Genomic DNA, 23,079 nt, shown 5'->3' with positions numbered 1-23,079 from the left:
GCCAACATAGTGTAAGCCAGACTATGATTATGTGTATGCTGCATGACAACCGCTATTATCCCTATCACCTGCAACAAGTGCAAGGATTATCAGCAGCAGATTTCCCTCTACGGGAAGGATTTTGACAATGGTTTTTGCACCAGGCCATCACAGTTATGGGATTTCTGTCATCAGTCCTCTTTACCAATGAAGCAACCTTTACCAGAAATGTCATTGTCAATCTGCATAATCTTCATCTGTGGGCTACAGAAAATCCCTGAAGAATGGTTGAAGCATCTCACCAGCATCGGTTCAGCATCAATGTTTGGGCAGGGATTCTTGGCGACCACATACTTGGACCAGTTATTATTCCACAACCCCTCAACGGAGGAATGTACCTGGACTTCCTGCACAATACTCTGCCTGGATTGCTTGAGAATGTGCCTTTAGCAATAAGACAGGTTATATGGTTTCTGCATGATGGAGCAACACCCCACTTCTGCATTACAGTTCGCCAACGCTTCAACAACATCTTCCCCAGGCACTGGATAGGAAACGGAGGCCCTGTTGCATGGACTCCTAGATCACCGGACTTAAAACCCATGGAGTTTTACCTCTGGAGACATCTGAAAAGCTTTGTGTATGCTGAACCAGTTCCTGCTATGCAGACCCTTCAACAGTGTGTTCAAGATGCCTGTGACGTTATTCGGCAAGAGGCCGGAACGTGCGAAAGAGTGAGGCAGTCCATGATACGACATCTGAACGCGTGCATTGCAGCCCATGGAGGCCACTTTGAACATCTGCTGTGACGTGGATGCAATTCAGCTATGTACTGTGTTCCAGGACTATCTGTTGTCATTGCATGTACACCATCATTTCCAGATACATGCTCGTAGGACATTTTTTTCCTCCATTTCCAGGCAGGAATCAGACCCTGCATTTTGTCAGTTTTGTTAAAGTTCACCCTGTTTTGTTGATAATCTCGCTGCTGTAAGAATACTGGAGCTGACGTTGCCATGGTTACAGCAGTTCATTTCTTTATCTGATTCTTAGAGCATAACGGTTAGTTTTAGGGCCTTAAAACATGGTTTTCAGGCTCGTAGGGCTTACCGAGTTTTGTTCTGTGTGTCAAGGGACTTAAATTGAGCTTTGTCACGTCCTTGTACAACAAATTTGATATTTTGCCTATATTAGCATTGTATTTTTATATCCCCCCCACCCCCACCGTGCCCCACCCTCGAATTGTTTTGAAAATAAAATACAGCCCATGTCCCTCTGGGATAATGAATATTTACATTAGTAAAATAATTTTCGGTCCAGTACTTCCTGAGATTAGTCATTACGTACAAACAAACTTTACCTCTGTATATATTAGTATAGACTAGCTATATTACCCGGTATTGCTCGGGCTTTTTATTGGTCTCAGTGTTCATATAAGTAACTCCAAAACTATGGATTCAACAGTAATATTCGTTTTCAGTTATTTTTAATGTAATTTCTTCTACTAGGAGTGCTACGGGAATCTTAACCCACATAATTTTTTCCAGATAGTATAGTAAAATCGTGTGTTCACCAAGTTCAGTTCACAGCTATGCTGAAATGTAACACATACATACATAATCTCGGCCATTTTGTACATTTTTTTTTCACCCCTTCTCAACTTCCAGAGTGTCACTGCCCCCACAGTCATTTTTCCAGATAGTAAGCCATATGTGTACTATGTTTGGTTGAGAGCTATGCTGGAACATACACACATTCAACCATAATTTCAGTTGTTTCGGATATTTTCTTTTTCACCCCTTCTCACACCTATGCTAATACGGCTGAACTTGGACTCAAATGACATTTGGAGTGTCATTTTTAATCTCAGCAACCCGAAAACTATAGTTTCTAGTTTAATATTGGTCGTTCTCTATAACTTTTATACTTCACCCCTTTCCACCTCTGCCCAGAGGGGTGCAGGCACATATATCCATAATCTCGGCCATTCTGGACTTTTTTCACCCCTTCTCACCCCACCATGGACTTGAATGACATGGGCGAAACCTATGCATTCAACACTATTTTCAATTATTTTTATATTCCACCCCGTCCCCACCTCCAGCTCTAGGGAGGAGACCTACCCCACAGTGCTTTTTCCAGACAGTCATATGTGTAGCAGAATCTCTCCCTGGCCTAGCCTACATATACATACGTGCCTACTTTGAGCACCAGGACTGAATTCTACTATAGAATCATTGAGCTGATGTTACCATGGTTGCGGCTGGTCATTTCTTCATTTGACTCCTAGGTGAGGGTAGTATGATGCCAATATCTCCATAACAGTTGGTTTTACACCATTGACACATGGTCTTGGGGCTCCATAGGCCCTCACCGAGTTTTGTTCTTTGCAACGTGAGGCTTAAAATGAGCTTTGTCTTGGCCTTTACGACAAATTCAATATTTTGCCTATATTAGCCTATGTTAATGTGGCAAAGGGCCGAAATCTAGGGAATGGAAAGGGATGTTAAAATTTCTTGTAGATGAGTTTACCCACAGGATCCTAAAATGTAAGTATACAAAATTTGGTTCAGATTGGTGGAATGGTATGGATGTTTATAAGGAACAGGCAGATGGATAGATATTCTGCTTTAAATAGATAGATAGATAGATAGATAGATAGATAGATAGATAGATAGATAGATAGATAGATAGATAGATAGATAGATAGAGTGCTTTTTCCCTTCAACTTTGAAGTGGAAGATTACAAGAGCTCCCTACTGATTGTGTGTTCTTACTGTGTTCAAAGGATAGTGTAATTTCCATTTACTGTGAGATCACTCTGCTATGGCAGCTTTACCTGCAACCTTCGTCCCAGGCTTTCATGATGAGGCAGCAGTACGCAGAATGAGATACAATTCACTTGGCAACACAGGGCTGCAAGTTTCGCATCTAGCCTTTGGAGGAGCTGCTCTGGGCACCCATTATGGGTGAGTACAACAATGCTTCAGTTTGGAGCACTGAAGCCTTTAATATACACAGGTTTTCAAATGAAGCATAACACTCGAATTCTTTCATGATGATGCTTGTTTTTTAAAGGGGCCTAACATCTAGGTCATCAGCCCTCAAATTATTTCATAAACTATTTATTCAAATGGAAGTTTACTTACAAAATGTGAATTTGTACACTCATTAACACATGTTATTCAATGAACCCATCATCACCACCTATTAGAAAATGTTCCAATAATAATAATAATAATAATAATAATAATAATAATAATAATAATAATAATAATAATAATAATAATAATAATAATAATAATAATAAGAAGAAGAAGAAGAAGAAGAAGAAGAAGAATTTTAATTTTTATTTGGCTATTTTTAGCCTGGTGCAGCCCTTGTAAAGCAGACCATCCAACGAGGGTGAGTGGCATCTGCCGTGTATGGAAACTGAATGATTTTGTAGTGAAGGATAGCATTGTGTGTGGTATGTCAGTTTCAGAGATGTTGGGGACAGTACAATCACCCAGTCCCCGAGCCAGGGGAAATGACCATATAAGGTTAAAATCTCCGATCTGACCAGGAATTGAACCCAGGGCCCTCCGAACCGAAGATGATTACGCTGACCATTCAGCCAAGGAGCTGGAAAATAATAATAATAATAATAATAATAATAATAATAATAATAATAATAATACCGAGCTCGATAGCTGCAGTCGCTTAAGTGCGGCCAGTATCCAGTATTCGGGAGATAGTAGGTTCGAACCCCACTATCGGCAGCCCTGAAAATGGTTTTCCGTGGTTTCCCATTTTCACACCAGGCAAATGCTGGGGCTGTACCTTAATTAAGGCCACGGCCGCTTCCTTCCCACTCCTAGCCATTTCCTGTCCCATCGTCGCCATAAGACCTATCTGTGTCGGTGCGACGTAAAGCAACTAGCCAAAAAATAATAATAATAATAATAATAATAATAATAATAATAAAGTTGAAAAATTCTGGTCAGATGCCTGGGAAAATCCTGAATGCAGTCAAACGGATGCTTTTTGGCTGGATAATGAGAAAGTAAGGTCTCATATTAATGACATGCCAAGTGTAAGAATAACACCAGAGGACTTGAAAGAGTGCCTCCAGAAACTAGCGAACTGGAAACTGCCAGGTCCAGATGGAGTCCGTAGTTATTGGTACTGGATGAATGTCACATTTCAAGTACCGGTACCTACAGAAGAATGGGATCCAGATGTAGAAATTGAAACATTTTTTGAGTATCTACGGCCTCCGATTCAAAACCTGTTGGAATGTCTTGAAGTGTTACTACATGTACGCAAATAATCCTTGCATCCTAATTTTATGAAGGGAGATATTGAAAAAAAAAAAATGTGGGTTTTTTTTTTGCATTTGTTTAGCTTTCTGAAATATTTATATTGAAAACTCTACTTACTACAGTGCAATAAATTATATAATAATAATAATAATAATAATAATAATAATAATAATAATAATAATAAATGCACATGCCCCTACAAACATAAACAACAAGAAGAATCCCCAAAACGTGGACAATAATAATAATAATAATAATAATAATAATAATAATAATAATAATAATAATAATAATAATAATAATAATAATAAATGCACATGCCCCTACAAACATAAACAACAAGAAGAATCCCCAAAACGTGGACAAATTTTGGAACAAACTTGAAAAAGTAATGTCAAAAATTCTAAAGGATGACGTTAAAATCCTCTTAGGCGATTTCAATGCACAAATCGGCCAAGAAAAGGAACACAGGAAAACTGTCGGACTCTACCCGGCGCACAAATTTACCAACAAAAACGGTTCTCTACCCGGCGCACAAATTTACCAACAAAAACGGTTCAAGACTCGTTGAACTATGTCAACAGTGCAACCTTAAAATCATGTCCACATCCCTCAGGAAGCATCCCAAGAAACAAAAAACCTGGAGGTCCCCCATTGAATCTATTGGTGAATTTCAGATTGATCATGTAGCTATCTCGTATCAGCTACAGAAAGAGGTACATGATGTACAAGTGAGAAGAGGAGCAAACATCGACTCTGATCACTATCTCACAAGAGTTAAAGTAAAATTTACTCCAAGAAAATACCACCCCAAGAAAATCCAACAACATAAATTTGACATAAAACAGATTCCTGTTACGGATCTAAAAGAAGCATGGGAAAATCAGCCAGCGAAAACATGGGAAGAATTCCACACCAAAATCACACAGAAGGCACGAGAAATGGTACCCTTAAAAAGGAATACAAAACACCCCTGGTGGAACTCAACATGCAACCAAGCCCTAGAGATAGGAAAATCTGAGTTTCAGAAATACAACAGTAGAAAATCCCAGAAAACTCAATGAGAATTTTATGAGACCAGAAAACAAGTATCCAAAACCATTAGGCAAGAGAAAAGAAAGCACCTGAAAGAACAACTGGAGTCAATTGAAGAAAACTTTAGAAACCACAACACAAGGGATTTCTACAGAACATTCACAGAAAAAATCCGAGGATACATTCCACAGAACTTATGTTTCAGGAAACAAGACGGAAAATTGGCGCTTAATAATAAAGAAAACTGCCAAGAACTTGCACGGTACTTCTCAGAACTTCTTAACTGTCCCGAACCCACTGAAAGATTTCTTGAAGGAGCATCCAGTTTCACTCACCCAGAATCACCTCCACCAAACCAGGAAGAAATTCAGAGCCACATTAAACGACTAAAGAACAACAGAACCTCAGGAAGAGACGGGATTGTTGCAGAATTCCTTAAGAATCTTGGTCCAAATTCACTCAAAGAACTTACAGAAATCATACAGAAAAACTCCCAGAAGACTGGAAATGTGCCTTAATTCACCCACTTTACAAAAAAGGAGACAAAACTGATGTGAACAACTACAGGGGAATCTCCCTCCTTGAAGTTGGCTACAAAATTTTCTCTGCATGCCTGTTGAAAAGAATACAAGAACAACTAGAGCATAAGATTGGTGAATATCAAGCTGGGTTCCGCCCTCACAGATCATGCACTGAACAGATCTTCAACCTCAAAACCGCTCTAAAATTCAGGGCCCTCAGAAACCTTCCAATCATCTGTACCTTCGTAGATTTCAAGAAGGCTTATGATTCAATTGATCGTCAATCTCTGTTCAACATCCTGAAAGAACAGGGACTAGACTCCAAAATGCTAAACTTGACCAAACAGACCCTCACTGACACGAAGTCAAGAGTAAAATTCATGGGAGAAATCTCAGACGAATTCCTGATAAAAACTGGTGTCCGGCAAGGAGATGGACTGTCACCCCTCCTCTTCAACCTCGTCCTAGATAAGGTAATGAGGAAATGGGAAAAAGAACTGAAAGCACAAAATAGCTGGAACTCAGTAAACATCGGGACACGAAAAACAAGCTTGAAATTCCACGCATAGCCTTCGCGGATGACTTGACCCTTTTGTCCAGCGATGAAATCACAGCAATAAAGCAAGTTGAAATTCTCCAAGAATGTGCCAGAAAGGTCAGACTTCATACCTCCTTCCAGAAAACTGAATTTTTCTGTGCAAAACTAGACATCCACAGTCTCAATACAAAATACGGAAAAATCAACAGAGTCCCTCACTTCAAATACCTGGACGAAATTCTCGAACCAACTGGACAAGAGAAAATAGCCCAAAACAACCATATCCAAAAACTCAGAAGAGCTTATGGGAGAACAAGAGAAATCTACAACAAAAAATGTATGTCTCTCCACGTTAAGATTAAACATTACAATACTGTAATCAAACCTGAGGCTTTATATGCAGGGGAAACTCTAACGCTTCATAGAAAGGGCAAGCTGGAAAATATCCTAAAAGAAGAGCGGAAAATCATGAGGAAAATTTTAGGACCAAGACACACGGGAGAAGGGTACCGCCTCCAAACCCGGAAATCCACAGAAAAATGATCTAATATTGCGGCAGACCTCAGGAAAAGAAGGTTGAAATTTTATGGACATGTTAAGAGGCTTCCAGAAAATAGACTAACCCACCAAGTTCTTGAAAGAGTTGATAAACTGAAAAATTTCCCTTGGATACAACAAACAAAAGTGGACATGAAGAACGCACAAATTCAACCTGAAGACATTTTGAATCGAAATATATATAGAAAGAAAATTGACAAGTGGGAAGTTACTCCAGAGAATGAAGTACCAAAAAGAGTAGGTACCAAGTGGACGGAAGAACGGAAAAGGATCTTTAGTCAACAGATGAAAGTATCCTGGATCCTATGCAAACGAAATCATAAATCTAGCTTTGTGTGTTCCAAAAGGGACCATTCACGTATAATAATAATAATAATAATAATAATAATAATAATAATAATAATAATAATAATAATAATAATAATAATAATAATAATAACTCATTGCACCAGGATATTCTCTACAATAACAACAACAACAACTCACTGCGTTGGGATATTCTCTACCTTTTCTTCATAATTGGCAGGGAGATATAGTTGCCCTACAAAAACTGAAGTAATTTTGTTCAAAAACACATGTGAGCCAACCACAGCTAGCTATTACTATAGCTTTCAACCAACTTGTTTTTACTCATGATCACACATCCAAACTGTCTGTTCCCAGTCACATATTTGCATATTCTGTTTGATTTCTGGAAACTTGCTTTTTGTCCACAAAATGTCTGGCAGTCAACATTCATATGCTCAAGATAAGCTTTATTTTTCCTCCTATCATGTTCCATAACTTTTATCCACGTCGTACTTTCTTCCCGTAGCATGATTACCCATTTGCTCTGCCTCATCAATTCAAATTACGTGTTATATAAGAAATGTTTGCTTTTTGTATTCAGGTCCTATTCCGAGGAAGAAGCCATTGCAGCTGTTAGACAGGCCCTCAAACAAGGAGTCAACTATATTGATACAGCCCCTTTTTATGGACAAGGTCGTTCTGAGGAACTGCTGGGAAAGGTATATATCATCCTAAATCAGTTGTGGCTTGTAATTGAAGGCTCCGAAGTGGAGCCACCCAAAAATTATTATTTTTTAAATGTTTTTAATTGTGAAAGCCACTTATGCTTGTGAAACCTGGTTCCAAATTTGAAATGAAAGAAGAACTGATCAGCTCCTCAAACTGAAAGAAGAATCCTCAGAACTTTGCATAAATAAAAAGTACCAGGTTGAAGGAGTCTGGAGAATCATTCCCAGTGAAACTATCAAGAGATTGGCCCAATCACCAGCACAGTGATGAAGAAAAGAAACTCTTATTTCTTTCTCATCCTGTGACTGCCAGGAAAACAGGACTTTATGACAATTAGTGATAGAAAATCTTGGAAAGAAGACAGGAGGGCAATGGGCCACAAAATTCAGCAAGATTTAAAGCATTTGTACTTGAGATAGCAGACGCAGAGAATAAAAATGAAATTCACTCCCTTCTTAAGATTACACAAATTTTCAGCAGAAATGGCACATAGAAGGACTATAGAGATTTCAGACAAATTGAGAAAATTATGTTTTTTTACAAGTTGCTTTACGTTGCACTGACACAGATAGGTCTTATGGTGACAATGGGACAGGAAAGGGCTAGGAGTGTGACGGAAGCGGACATGGCCTTGATTAAGGTACAGCCCCAGAATTTGCCTGGTGTGAAAATGGGAAACCACGGACAACCAGCTTCAGGGCTGCCAACAGTGGAATTTGAACCCACTACCTCCCAAATACTGGATACTGGCTGCACTTAAACAACTGCAGCTATCGTACTCGGTGAGAAAATTATGATTGGAACAAATGAAAAAGTACTGAGTAAATTGCAAGAACCAAACAGTACAACCTTCAAAGGGAAAGTGAATGAGAAACATCTCATCTCAAGTGATCCAATAATAATAATAATAATAATAATAATAATAATAATAATAATAATAATAATAATAATAATAATAATAATAATAATAATAATAATAATAATACTCAACAACAATAGTATTATTAATAATAATGATAGTAATAATAATACTAATAATAATACAAATATATTTCCACAAAAGGTGTTCACGTAAATAAAATCGACATATCTGAAAATTAAAAGAAAATTAGCCAGCCCATTTAAAGCTCATTAGACAACCCCTAAATAGAATCCAAAACAATTTAAATTATAATAATATTATAAGCTTTACGTCGCACTGACACAGATAGGTCTTATGGTGATGATGGGATAGGAAAGAGCTAGGAGTGGGAAGAAATCGGCCATGGCCTAAATTAAGGGCTGGTATGAAAATGGGAAACCACAGAAAACCATCTTCAGGGCTGCCAACAGTGGGGTTCGAACCCACTATCTCCCGGATGCAAGCTTACAGCTGTGCACCCCTAACCACATGGCCAACCCGCCCGGTACTAAATTTTCAAAAAAGATAATCATGATAATAAAAATAATAATAACAACAAAACTGGAAGTAGAGTTTCAGAAGAGTTGTTGTAAGTGAAAATGACATCAAAGAAAATTACTGGTGCAATAGGCAGCCCATTAGTGGCACATAATAATAATAATAATAATAATAATAATAATAATAATAATAATAATAATAATAATAATAATAATAATAATAATAATAATAATAATAATAATAATAATAATCATAATCATAATGGGAGTACTAAAAATACCTAAAAATGAAATAGAGTATGTCGTTGAGCTAGCCAGGGCGAAAGGTATGGCATGATGGAAGGTCAATGGACTGACTAGCCAACAGGACTCGTGCCAGTTACTGGCAACAGTTTAGCAATGACTTGTATTCATTACTAGAGTGGAGATAAGAGAGGACTTCATCAAGATAAGTTCAAAATTTCAACTTTTAAGGATTTAAAAAAAAAAAATACATAAATGTTCTACATTTGTAAAAATTGTGAGTATGATTTGACAGAATCTGATGTTCTCTCAAAAACAAAACATGTCCTTCTATTAAATTGTTTCTTTTCCAGGTATTTTTATGTTACTGGTACCATATTTTTTTTCTTTTTCAGGTAGTTTATTTATTAAAAATTAGTTTTGGCAGACTGAAGAACCTAACAGTTATAAATTAATACAGTATTTAGTATCATACCCAGGCTGCTAACAATGGTGATAACATTATAAAGGAGATGTATAATTAGGCAACCATTCCCTTTTGACTTTAATCAGAAGATGAATCCAGCCCTTCGAAGAATTAAGGTTTCAGCAAATCAAAGGACAAGGCCATGGAGGACATGAAAATGCAAAGCACCTTAAGCCTCACACATACCTGATACCCTGCCACTGAGGTTGGAAGAGAAAAGAGTTGACCAAGTGAGATAACAAAAATGAATGTATTCTGTGTCCTCACCCACAGGACATGCTGGTTGGTTTTGTATTGTCACTTTTTCTTATAATAATGACAGACTTCCTATTAAAGAGATAAGAAAAACTATGTAACTGCAGACTAGAGAGCTGTAAAATAGACCATATAAACAGTATATCAGGAGGGATCAGCAGTCATAGATCTGGCCGAATATTCAAACCCCTGATGTCTTGCAAGTTATGTAGGATATCAGCAGGCACATGAACATTCCTCTTCTAGACGTGATGCTGATAAAGAGCTTTAGAGAGAAACTGGGGGTGATAGATGGTATAAGCGGTGACAAAGCTGTTAGATGGGAAAAATTTACTAACTTTTTTGAAATCATTTAAAAAAATATTACATAAACAATTGACAAGGAATCTGCCATAAAAACAGAAGTGTGGTGAATGAATCAAATTCACAATTTGGCAGTTAAAGTAGGTTATTGTATATATTACATAGAATAAGTACACTGTCATATTTTGTTCTATTTCATACCTGAATTTAGAAGTGTTCTGCATGTTGTTGTACTTGAAACGTTCCATTTATAATGACTCAAGGGTCACTCCTTCTCCCAGCCCCTTATAATCTATGTGATTGTGATTGCTCTAATTGCACCCAAATAACATCAACAGGGAAGACGGCTTCAAGCTATCAAATACATGGAGACATGTACTGCAGAAATACATGCATAACATCATCATGGCACAGTGGGATGCACTCAAGAAACTGTCGACAGAGGGCGGTGAATCAGTAACTTCCCTCCCAACCAGCACAGCACAGCGCGACGATCCTTGAGTCCAATTAGTGGGGTAGGCTGTGGATAGTACGGTCATGACTTCCACGTTCTTTCAAATTTCTTTGCTCACTGTCGAAGGCAGAACTTCACATGCCCTGATGAAGGCCAATGCAATTTGGCTGAAAGCTCAGCTTCATTAAATATACATATATAGTGGCTTTAATCCAGTATTCGTTTATTTCTTTACATTGATGCAAACATTCTTTAACTGGTCGAGTCAAGTATGCAGTACGCATGGCAGAAACTTTCTGGATGTTGCCTACAGCATATGGCATTCGCAGTGGTTCATGATTTGAGCTTTCTCAATCAGCTACTGCCAGTCTATGCTGCTGACATTATGAGGCTTTGATCTAGTCACCAATGGGGCAGCACAATCATTAATATTGGTGTTCAAAGCTGGTGTTGCTGCCTTTTAAATCAGAGAAGTCATTTGTCTTAACAAGACCAAGATCAAATCATTCTTTCATGATGGAATATGTTATTTTTCCATGTTTTTATTATCTCTGTTAATTATTGTATCATCACTGGTCCATGCATTTACATCTGATTGGGCTTATTCGCCCACACCAAGTATTATTATACAGCCCTCAAGAATATCCTTTAAGTACAATAAATAAGTAGAAATAAATAAAATAAATGCTTGGGAATCAAACACAGGACTTTCAAGTCATTGCTCAGAAACTACCACTCAGTCAAGTTGGTAGTCCTCCTTCTTCCCTGTCAGTGCTTCAAAAAATCAAATTGTGGTATACTATAAAAAGTGCAACCCCAATTTCTTATAGACAACCCAGTCAGAAATTTGGAAATTCATGGATATTAGTAGTTTACCAATTTCATTTTTATGTCACAATTGTAAGAATTTATTATTATTGTCTGTTGTTTTGTTCCTCATTATGCTTGGTTCCCTGTTTTTATACAATGAAATTATGTTGTTTCCCATACCTATATGTGACTATTAATAATAAAATAGTATTTTCCATGGAACTGTATTCCATAGCTACTCTTGGCTATAAATTTGCTTTACTGTTAGCACAATTAATATTGAACAATAGCAACAGTAAAGAACTCCACAAAGTGTAACACAGTACTATATTGATATTTTTATGTTTTTCACATGTTCAAGGCTCTTCAGGGAGTTCCACGACAAGCCTACTATATTGGTACTAAGGTGGCTCGCTATGTATTTGAAGTGTCCAAGATGTTTGATTTCTCTGCAGAGAAGACAAAATGGAGCATAGATCATAGCCTGAAGCTCTTGGGACTTGATTATGTGGACATCATTCAGGTACTATCACAATGGATAATCTTTGAACAAAACAGCTTATGATGTAAGGTAAAAGCAAAGCAAAGTCATCTCCGTACAGGCCATGAAGGCCCCTGGAGGGGTGGAAGGTAAAGGCTTCCACTATCCGTAACCTCGGCACTTGATGGGGTAGAGTGGTTAGCTCTACGCCCGGCCGTCTTTGCCCCCAGGAATTAACCTGGTACTCATTTTTGGTGTAGGCTGAGTGAACCTCAGGGCCATATGCAGCTCCGGAAGTGGAAATCTCATTTCTTAAATTTTACGACTTCCTGGCAGGGATACGAACCTACGTCCTTCCGGGCAAACCGAGCACGCCTTTACCGCCTCGGCCAGGCAGCCCCTTATGATGTAAGGTACTCTAATTTAAATGTATTTTTCAGTTTTCTATGCAGGACGTATGAGGGTTGAAGCATAAGTCTTTGGGACTGCTTTTTTTTTTTTTTTTTTTTTTTTTTTTTGCACAAATGCAGGATCTACAAGACAAATGGAAATATACAGATGGGAATGGGGGAATGTAAGGTGCGGTGTAATGTACGAATAATACCGGGTGTAGGATATGAAGCAAGGAAACTGTCAGACATGAAATCTTTGTGCTACATAATGTTTATTCTCAGAGAATAAAGTAACTGTTAAACAGTAAATCTTCAAAGTAGTCCCCTAGATTGTCTACTGCACATTGACAGAGATGCATAGACGTTGGATACCAGCCACCTCACCATGTGTGAATTTTGCAACTTCATGTTTCACAGTGGTGACAATGCCCTCTCACATCCCATGCAATAGTTCTCTCCCTTTGGGGATGAGGTCAAAATTGCACGAAGACTGGTCCGGCAAGCATAGTGGTGTTCCAATACTTCCCACTCTCATCGCTGAAGTTACCTCGTCACATCCATTCTGCACGGAGCCTGATTCACAACTGCAGTCCCATCGCGCTGAGCATGATACCAGTCCAATGCACTGCCATCTCGTACTGAGTCCATGTACTATGAGTGTCCTGGCTGCTGAATGGTAGCTCCTTGCAAATGGCAGGGGGATTTAAAAAAAGTTGCAATTACTTATGCCCCAACCCTCGTAGAATGCATCATAGAGCAAGAAGCTCCCCATTATAAGATATTTTAGGAAACAGAGATTTTTTTTATTCATAGAAACAATGTCAATTGACAAATTTCAATTCTGAATGCTTTCTCTAATTCAGCTTACCCATCTTGCTTTTGTGTTGATTCTAAGCAAGTCTTAATTTGTTTTGAACTTGGATGTGAACATTTGATTGTTACAGTTAGTGCTTACAAGAAATTAGAATCATTCTGTATTGACGGTTTTCACTTCACAAAGGTAAAAAATTAAATGTATTGCCCTAATTAAATACAAAACATAATTCCACCATTAGATGGAGCAATAAAATGATGGAAATGATGGAATTATATTTTGTATTGAATTAGGAGGATACATTTAATTTTTTCCTTTGTAAAGTACAATTAGTGCTGGTATTATAAAGCTAAAGGTAAGAAAGCCAACAGAAACAAAATAAATACATATAGGAAACAGAAGGTGTCACTAGTTTAAAAATATTTCTCTCTCTCTTTTTTTTTTTTTTTGTTGCTAGTGGCTTTACATCGCACCGACACAGACAGGTCTTATGGCGACGATGGGATAGGAAAGGCCTAGGAGTTGGAAGGAAGCAGCCATGGCCTTAATTAAGGTACAGCCCCAGCATTTGCCTGGTGTGAAAATAGGAAACCACGGAAAACCATCGTCAGGGCTGCCGACAGTGGGATTCGAACCCACTATCTCCTGGATGCAAGCTCACAGCCGCGCGCCCCTAACCGCACGGCCAACTCACCCGGTTTTCTCAAATTTATACCACACGTGCGAAGAATGCGTTACTTGAAAATGGCTGACCTTGTACTCCTGAGCCCTACCTTCACAGGAAATGCCATTCAAATTGGAATAGCAGTGATGACAGTTGCTCGACCCTTCAAATTTTTAGAAAGGCCATGGCTACTCAGCAGCGTAGTTCACTGTACCGTGAAAGCACGCATGGATAGAGTACATACAAAAAAAAAAAAAAAGATATGGGTCCAGACTTTCTGGCTGCAGCCTTCATCAGTGGAGCATAGAATAAGCTGATACAATGGTTAGGGCAAAAGTCATTGCAACTATTTTGTTCTTGCAGATATTTGAGCAGATCACAAACTGCTATTTGTTATGTGGAAGCTATGCACCATAGTGTGCATTCACAGCAACAGATGATTCTGTGATTTCTGGCAGTAGCATAGAAAGCACTGTGAAATCAGTTGTGTGGCAAGCGTTGTGCGAGGTGGAAGTAACCTGTGTTGCATCAAAATAGCCGTTCTCCGAGGGAGAAATGTGAGAGAATGTCAGGGTGAATTGGTGGCAGCCCTTGGAAATAATGCCCTCCCACATCGTACAGTAGCATGGTGGGTAGGAAAGTTTCAGCAAGGAAGTGTGGCAACTGGTGCTCAGCAATGCTTGGGACGACCTGTCAGTGTGCGGACCAACGTGGCACGTGCCGTTTTCAAGCAGCTCCCAGAGGAAGAGAGATGATGGACACTACTGGTGTTAGAGAGGGCAAGTGGCATCGAGAAATGCACCATTGACAGGATATTGCAGATAGAGCTGCAACTGCGCAAAATCACATTACAGTGGGTACTGCATGCTCTGACAGAATTTCAAAGGTGGATGCGATATGCAACATACTCCGATGCTGGCAACAGGACGGCGACCACTTCCTGTCACGAATAATCGCCGCCGATGAAGTTTTAGCCAGGGCATACAAACTGGAACTCAAACAGTTCGAGGATCACCAAGGTGGTAGAAGTTCCGTCAGAATCCCATCCCCTTGAAATTGATTGTGATAGTCATGTTTAACGTCATGGGCTTGTGCGTGTGCTGTGCAGTGCTGTGCAGTGCAGTGGTGTGCTGTAATGTAGGAGGTATGCGTATCTGCATTTATTTTGCCCCATGAAACCAGTATTGTCATATACACTACCATAATAAATACGTGAGGCACAATGTTTGCGTGTTCCTCAATGTCCACACATGTAGTTCCCACCTCATCCTCATCTGCATATGTCGCATTTTCCAACCGGGGTAGTATCTGCAAAAAAGAAAATGGTTGCAATGACTTTTGCCTCAACCCTTGTGTTATGATGATCAACAAACTAAATTTATACACTCCTGACATAGTTAGTGAAAACTGTTTTTCACAATCAAATTTGGTCATTTGATGTAATGGCCCATCATGTAGTTCCTAACTATGACACTAATAAGAAACAAAATATTTCACTACCATAGTCTATCACAATGTGAAAAATTACAACATAAGCTATACAATCGATGCCACATGGTTCCTAGTTGAGAAACACTCTGATAAAAGCAAGCCACTTCATTTCATTTTTTTAGTCCTCAAGAAGTCCTTCAGTCACATACCACATGACCTGATTTGTCAAGCACTTTGACAACGTGATGTTTAAGAGTACAGTACATTGTCATTTGGCTGCAGTTGTTAAATGCACTCCCAAGAAGTGACATCCAAGTCATGGAAGGATTTTCACATTACAGTTGGTGTACACTATGGTTTGTGCCTGTCACCACTTTTGTTTAGCCTTGTGGTGGACACTCTTATGTTCTGGCTGATTCCTTGGATGATCTCCAACACCATACACTTTTTTATGGGAAATATTGGCCTGCCAGTAAAATACAAATGAAATACAAAAATTCTTAAAAGGAACTATTGAACTATGGGAGTGCGCATAGCCAGTTGAGTTCGAGATCCTGCTCTCAGAACCCGCGTGATGTCCCTTCTGATGCAAATCACCATCTGGCTTAAAGTATGTAAAGGGGTATTTTAAATCACAACAAATTAACGGTTAAAGAAAGGTAGAGAATTTATCAAAAGGTATTCATTTAAAAGAATGTCAAGGGGATTTTAACAACACGATCATGCAATTAGTGCCATATAATGGATATGTGCTGTGAGGTGGCAGCATATCCAATTGCAAACCTATTTTTGAATTAAAGATCCCTCTAGCTCAGTGGGCTAAGCCCATTCTACAAGAAACAGACAAACAAATGAAAATACAATGGCATGAGTTTACAATTTTTATGGTAAAGTTGCCTGTCTTGAAACAAAACCATATTGTCATGCTGAAAAGGACTATTTCAACTAAATTAAATCATTGAAGATGCAAGACTTTTCCATAGAATTCCTGAAAGAGATAATTTAAGACATTATAAAGAAAATTTACCTTATCTCATTATCCTGTAAGATCAGCCTGAACTCCCCTGTGGAACAAGAGCCTGAACTGGACATGTCCGCCTTGACTGAGAAACAAGATGAGAATCAGAGATGCTAACTTTCGTATCTAAGATATAAACACCCCAGTTTGCATGCGTCAACCTCCCAGATTTTTTTAAAAAAATGTGCCTATTGTCGCACCGACACAGGTAGGTCTTATGGCGACAATGGGATAAAAAAGGGCTAGGAGTGGGAAGGAAGTAGCTGTGGCCTTAATTAAGGTACAACCACAGCATTTGCCTTGTGTGAAAATGGGAAACCACGGACAACCATCTTCGGGGGCTGCCGACAATGGAGGTCGAACCCAGTATCTCCCGAATACTGGATACTGGCCGCACTTAAGTGACTGCAGCTATTGACCTCGGTTTTCCAGAACAATGGAACCTATCGACCAATCACATGCAGAATTTCAACAAGAGCAGCTCTCACATCTTTTTACATGAGGGTGAAAAATTTCCACACTCTCTGACATAGACCAGAACATCCAAAACAAGAGTTCTATCTGGTGCCAGTGAGTCATCAGAAATGAAGCACCAGCCTTCCATAGGATACTCAAATGGTTCTCTTCACAACATTACCATACAGTTCTTGAAACCAAGCGCACACCCCCCCCCCCCCTTCTCGCACATGCAACCCCAAGGATAATTTTTTACTTCCCGCACTTTATACTGGTCCACCTGCAACTACTTAATCTGTGCACGTCATTCATTCTTTCTTTTACATGTCTAATAAAAGCTATTTTGTGTGCTATGGCTCTCCTAATGAAAAATCCCACCTACCCTCCCACCTTTCTAACACCTGTTAAGGAAAACTTATAATCTCCCGTTTCTCCCTCATCTTCCCTAACCAAACATTATCCAGAACATATCTAGACACATTCCCTCTGCTGACTTGGCCAGTTCTACTTTCTTTCATAAGTTACATTAATGGGTATTAAGAGAACACCATTGAGTTCCATATCTTTTGCCAAGTAGTTCCCAAGGAATTCCTGGCCTGTTAGATCCTATCACTCCTATAAGTCTGAGCCTTGCTAAAAACATTTTGTGAAATAGGGTACTAGCCTTACAAATTGCCCCATAGGTTGGCTGGATTCTTGTATAGCTCCACTGAAAGCTGTGCAATGATACAGAAAATGTTAAAACTGATGGCAGCAATGTAATTAGACATACTAGTTAACACTTTAACTACGAGCTGTGTGAGCAGCTTGCCACTGCTAGGGCCCAGCCATTTTTAAATTGGCTTCTGCTTGACTGCTGAGTTCTACATTAGTGCATTGGGTTTGAACTCCACTGTCGGCAGCCCTGAAGATGGCTTTCCGTGGTTTCCCATTTTCACACCAGGCAAATGCTGGGACTGTACCTTAATTAAGGTGATTGCCGCTTCCTTCCTACTCCTACCCCTTTGCTGTCCCATCATCGCCATAAGACCTATCTGTATTGGTGCGACATAAAGCAAATTGTTAAAAAATATATATATATTTAAGAACATTAATGCATATTAAAGAAATCATTATTGAAAAAAATTTGCAAAAGACGTAATATTTTTTTCACTCTTTTTATTTACATCTGTATATACATCAAATATGGATGATAGAAAGAAGACTCTGGGTCATTGTTCCTGTCTGGATTACTATTCGCCCTTCCAACACTTCCACTGTGTTCATAATCACACTGACTTTCACTATTTGAAACTATCAGATCATCATCTGAACAGTGGCGAAGCTATTAGTTAATTAAGGGGTAGGCAGGAAATCTCACCTTAAAGTTTCTTGTAGAGTAGTTCCAAACATCGAGTTGTCTTGGTTGCAAAATGGTCAATCACACGGTCCTTCAATACTTGATCACTCATCAATTTCTTCACAAGCATTTTCTCGATAGAAATCTTTCATTGTTCATTGAAATACGCAAGTATGTTTTTATCCTCTTCAGAGTGCTCATACTCCCTTCATAGGAAGCCGTGGTCACAGGAAATGTTAATATTAAAGGAATCAATTTTGACACTTCCACATACACTGGTTCGAGGTCATCGAGGACAATATGAGGTAAAAGTTTTAGGGGACAAATGTTTGTCTATATCAGAATAAATGTTAATCAATTCACTTTCCAGTCTTTCCCTATTAAAAACGCGGTAACTGAACAGTCTTATGTTCAGTTTAATAGCAGGGAAGCTCTCTTTGTAAACTATGAACTGAGTTGGATCCAACAACTCAAACTGGATGCTTTCAAAATCGCCAAACCGTATTTCCATTTGCATAATTAAGGTGTCAAGAACTTAATATGTTAACATTTTGAGCTTTCGGAATGCCCTGTCATCTACACTTATCTCGTTATTTATTTTGCGACATTTTACAATGCAAAATGATACTGTATTTTCTGATCGCAGGACCTTGAGGATACCAGTGGTTTATCTAATTTCAGTATTGCACAGAAGTACATCAGATGTGCTTTTATGTTGTAGTAGAGCAACGAGATGGTCTCTATAAAAAAAATTATCTGTAGAGATAGAGCAAATAAATTAATTGGGTCTTCTCGTGTATGGCAAGCAACCCAACAGCTGAACTGTACGACTCACTGTCCCAACCCTCATCATTCTCTGCAATGTCTTCAAAAACCTGTCTTAGATCATCATAGTGTGAAAATATTGTGTGGACTGCTCTCGAATGAAAGCTCCAATGGGTAGCGCATGCTTTTGGAAGTCTGAATCCTTTGGATTCTAGAAGATGAGCTCTTTTTGAGGATATACTAAAAAATGAATGGAACGGTGTCAGATTATGAAAGAAGAGCCTGACTGATATTATTGTCCCGTGTTACACAACTAACAGTCCATATCTGAATTGTCACAAATACAGCCAATAATGCATTGATTGCCTTCTAATTCAAAAGAAAAACACACACTTAACAATAGGGTACGTCATTGTCACCTTCGCGCGGGGAGTTACTACACTCTCATAATAGCAAGGAGGCTTGCCTCTCTGGGCTCTAGACCTTGCGGAGAGAGGAGTGCGGGCGGTAAACCAATCCTTCCTCCGCCACCCCGCGCCTTTCACAAGCTGACGGAAGGGAAATAAAACAAAAAGTCCTGGGTGAGACAAGTTACAGACTGCCTCCCTGTCAGAACAAGTAGTCTGCTGTCGCCATCTAACGGGGCGATCGCGAAGCACATCATCTGCTGTCATCATGTAGCACATATCAGAAACAGTTCATTGTTGATTTAACACAATAACAACAGCAGATACATTTGTTACGATATTTATGTTTAATCGTATTTCTTAGGGTAGGCATTGCCTCAAATGACTCCAAGTAGTTTCGCCACTGCATCTAAATTGTTATTACACAAAATATCACAAATTTCTTCTTCTGGAATCACTCTATTACTACAAAATGTACTCGTGCTTGAAGCTTCGTCTACTACACAACCACTGTCACTCAGTTTGAGAAGCGCCAAAATTGGCTTGTAAAACAACAAGTAAAATAACACAAAAGGAAGGTTTTACAGTGTCAAGAAAATAGGGTGCTTGAGTCATCTACTGGAAAAGAAACTTCTAGGCAGAACTCTTCTAGTCTCTGAAAACACAAGCATATCGGAGTACGCTACACTGAATGAGCCCTAAAGGAATTATCTCCTCTATGGGCCACAGAAGACAGCATGCTTCCTTTATGGGAATGAAGGTGTTAATATGAGGGCCATTTAATATATCATGCAACACATTTTATTTCTCGGCCAATTTCAGTTTTAGGGACTGCCTGGCCGAGGTGGTAAAGGCGTGCTCGGTTCACCTGGAAACATGTGGGTTCAAACCTCGTCACGAAGACGAAAAATTTAAGAAACGAGATTTCCACTTCTGGAGGTGCACGTGCCCCTGAGGTTCACTCAGCCTACACCAAAAATGAGTACCAGGTTAATTCCTGGGGGCAAAAGCGGCCGGACGTAGAGCTAACCACTCTCCCCCATCAAGTGCCAAGATTACGGATAGTGGAAGCCTTTACATTCCACCCCTCCAAGGGCCTTCATGGCCTGTATGAAGATGACTTTGAAATTCAGTTTTAAAAAATTGGAAATTTTTTTTGGAACATCTTTGAATATTCCTGATTCATCTTGTAGAGTTTCATTAATTTCCGATAAGCGGCAGCGTTATAACTAGCCTTCAAAATGGCGTCTGTAATGGAGGTGCATACCAAACAGAGAGCAGTTATCGAGTTCTTTTGGCAGAAAATCAGGGCATTACAGATATTCATAGGCACTTGCAGAATGTATACGGAGACCTGGCAGTGGAGAAAAACATGGTGAGTCATTGTGCGAGGCATTTTTCATCATCAAAACAAGGTTGAGCAAACCTGTCTGATCTGGACTGTTCTTCCTCATCCACCCTACAATCTTGATCTCGCACCTTTTGACTTCCATCTGCTTGAAGGATGCACTCCTCAGGAAGCACTACGTGGATGATGGAAAGTTATCGATGCAGCACGATGTTGGCTCCAACATAGACCAGCCGAGTGGTACCATGCAAGCATACACGTCCTTACATTACGGTGGCATAAGGCCGTTGCCTTGAATGGAGATTAAGTTGAAAAATAGGGTATTGTAGAAAAAGGATTGGGGAATAATATGGTGTATTTGAATCCTCAATAAAACCAACCTGCTTTAGTGTTGCATTATATATTGAACTCCCTTCGTATGAGGTGCGAGATATTTTGCACTGCTTTCTTCACTGAGCAGGAAGTGCTATTGCAGCATGAGTAGCACCTTTCACACCATCCAGATGTACTCAAGCAGCTTCCATAATGATCATGTTTGTTGTTTAAAGGGGCCTATCAGCTAGGTGATTAGCCCCTAATGGTACAAGGTGCAACAAAGTGAAACAATAATTAAAACTTCAAAATGTATTCACTGACTAGAGTCGAAAACGAATGAAGATGAAAAAATGACCATGAATCCAATTCAATCAGTGGATCCAATTCACAATGCCTTATTTTCTGAGATGATACTTGTTGTTCAAAGGGGTCCAAAATCCAGGTCACTGGCCCCTCATAATGGTACTAATCATTGGTAAAGCAGAACCATGGTGTTCCTCCTATAGTGATACTAATCACAGATAAACTCATGGTGTTCCTCGTATAGTGGTACTAATCACAGGTAAAGTAGACCCATGGTATATCACACGTAATGGCACCAGTCACAGGTAACACAGACCCATGGTGTTCCTCACATAATGGTACTACTTACAAGCAACACAGAACCATGGTGTTTCCCATATAGTGGAACTAATCACGGGCACAGGCTAGACCCAGGGTCTTCCTCACATAATGGTTCTAATCACAAGCAACACTGACCCATGGTGTTTCTCACATAGTGGAACTAATCATGGGCACTGGCTAGACCCATGGTGTTCCTCACATAATGGTTCTAATCACAAGCAACACAGACCCGTGGTGTTTCTCACATAGTGGAACTAATCATGGGCACTGGCTAGACCCACGGTGTTCCTTACACAATGGTACTAATCACAAGTAATCTCATGGTTCCAGTTCCATCATCCCTTAGTTGCCCCTTTTAATAACCTCTTATAACAGTCAGGGGATACCGTGGGTTTATTTTTCATCTGCCTCCCTTACAAAAAAGACTGAGACTTAAGTGGAAGCTACATTTTGCTCTGGCCTGTGCCAAGAGGTAGATACAAAATATACTGTGTCCAACAAGAAATGGCAAAACCAAACCAAACCCCATGGCGCAACAGCCCCGAAGGGCCATGGCCTACCAAGCGACCGCTGCTCAGCTCAAAATGGCAACCCATTGTAAATTTCCACTCTAACAGTTTGGGGACTACTGATGCATTGGATAGTCCTAGCTGCCTCAAAGTATGGAATCCTAACTGTCAGGACTGCTTACGTGACCACCCAGCCACTGCCCATGGTTCACAAATTACGATGTGACTACAAGAATGCACTCTAAGAATTATCCATTTTATAATGTTCATGCATTTATTTTCTTCTGTGTGTGTCTGTCTGTCTGTCTCTCTCTCTCTCTCTCTCTCTCTCTCTCTCAGTTCCTTGTATAGGAATTTCCTTATCCAGTTTTATTCATTATTACCTCCTTTTGCAAGTTGTAAGAAGATCGTTATGACATTATTTTGGTAACAGTTACAGTGAATTAGTTTGTTTTGTGGAACTGCAGGTTGACCTTCCTCCTTTAAAACAAGAAAGAAAAAGCAAAGTTGTCTTTGTTCAGGCACTGAAGACCTTTGGAGGCTTCCATTATGCATAACCAGAACACTAAGTAGGATAGAGTAGTTAGCCATATGCCCAATGTGCATTTACCCCTAGATAAACCTAGATCTCATTT

The 23,079-nt window shown here is 39.3% G+C and overlaps 1 protein-coding gene across 8 annotated transcripts in view; it reads left to right on the top strand.

Moving 5' to 3' along the window:
* LOC136875764 (uncharacterized) overlaps nt 1-23,079 on the top strand; it is a 68,110-nt gene that overhangs the window by 21,100 nt on the left and 23,931 nt on the right. For 6 of the 8 annotated variants that reach the window (XM_067149350.2, XM_067149345.2, XM_068228123.1 and 3 more), the window contains exons 2-4: nt 2,768-2,948; nt 7,825-7,942; nt 12,243-12,404. In XM_067149350.2, coding sequence (XP_067005451.2) covers nt 2,806-2,948; nt 7,825-7,942; nt 12,243-12,404 — 423 coding nt within the window. In that variant the 5' untranslated portion in view covers nt 2,768-2,805. The remainder of the gene's footprint in view (nt 1-2,767; nt 2,949-7,824; nt 7,943-12,242; nt 12,405-23,079) is intronic. The other 2 variants (XM_067149351.2, XM_067149352.2) reach the window with 1 other exon arrangement.

Source organism: Anabrus simplex, chromosome 6 (genome assembly GCF_040414725.1).
Source record: "Anabrus simplex isolate iqAnaSimp1 chromosome 6, ASM4041472v1, whole genome shotgun sequence".
In the NCBI taxonomy this organism is placed as follows: Eukaryota; Metazoa; Arthropoda; class Insecta; order Orthoptera; family Tettigoniidae; genus Anabrus; species Anabrus simplex.
Note: the sequence above shows the minus strand (reverse complement) of the source record. Positions and strands in the feature narration are given on the sequence as shown.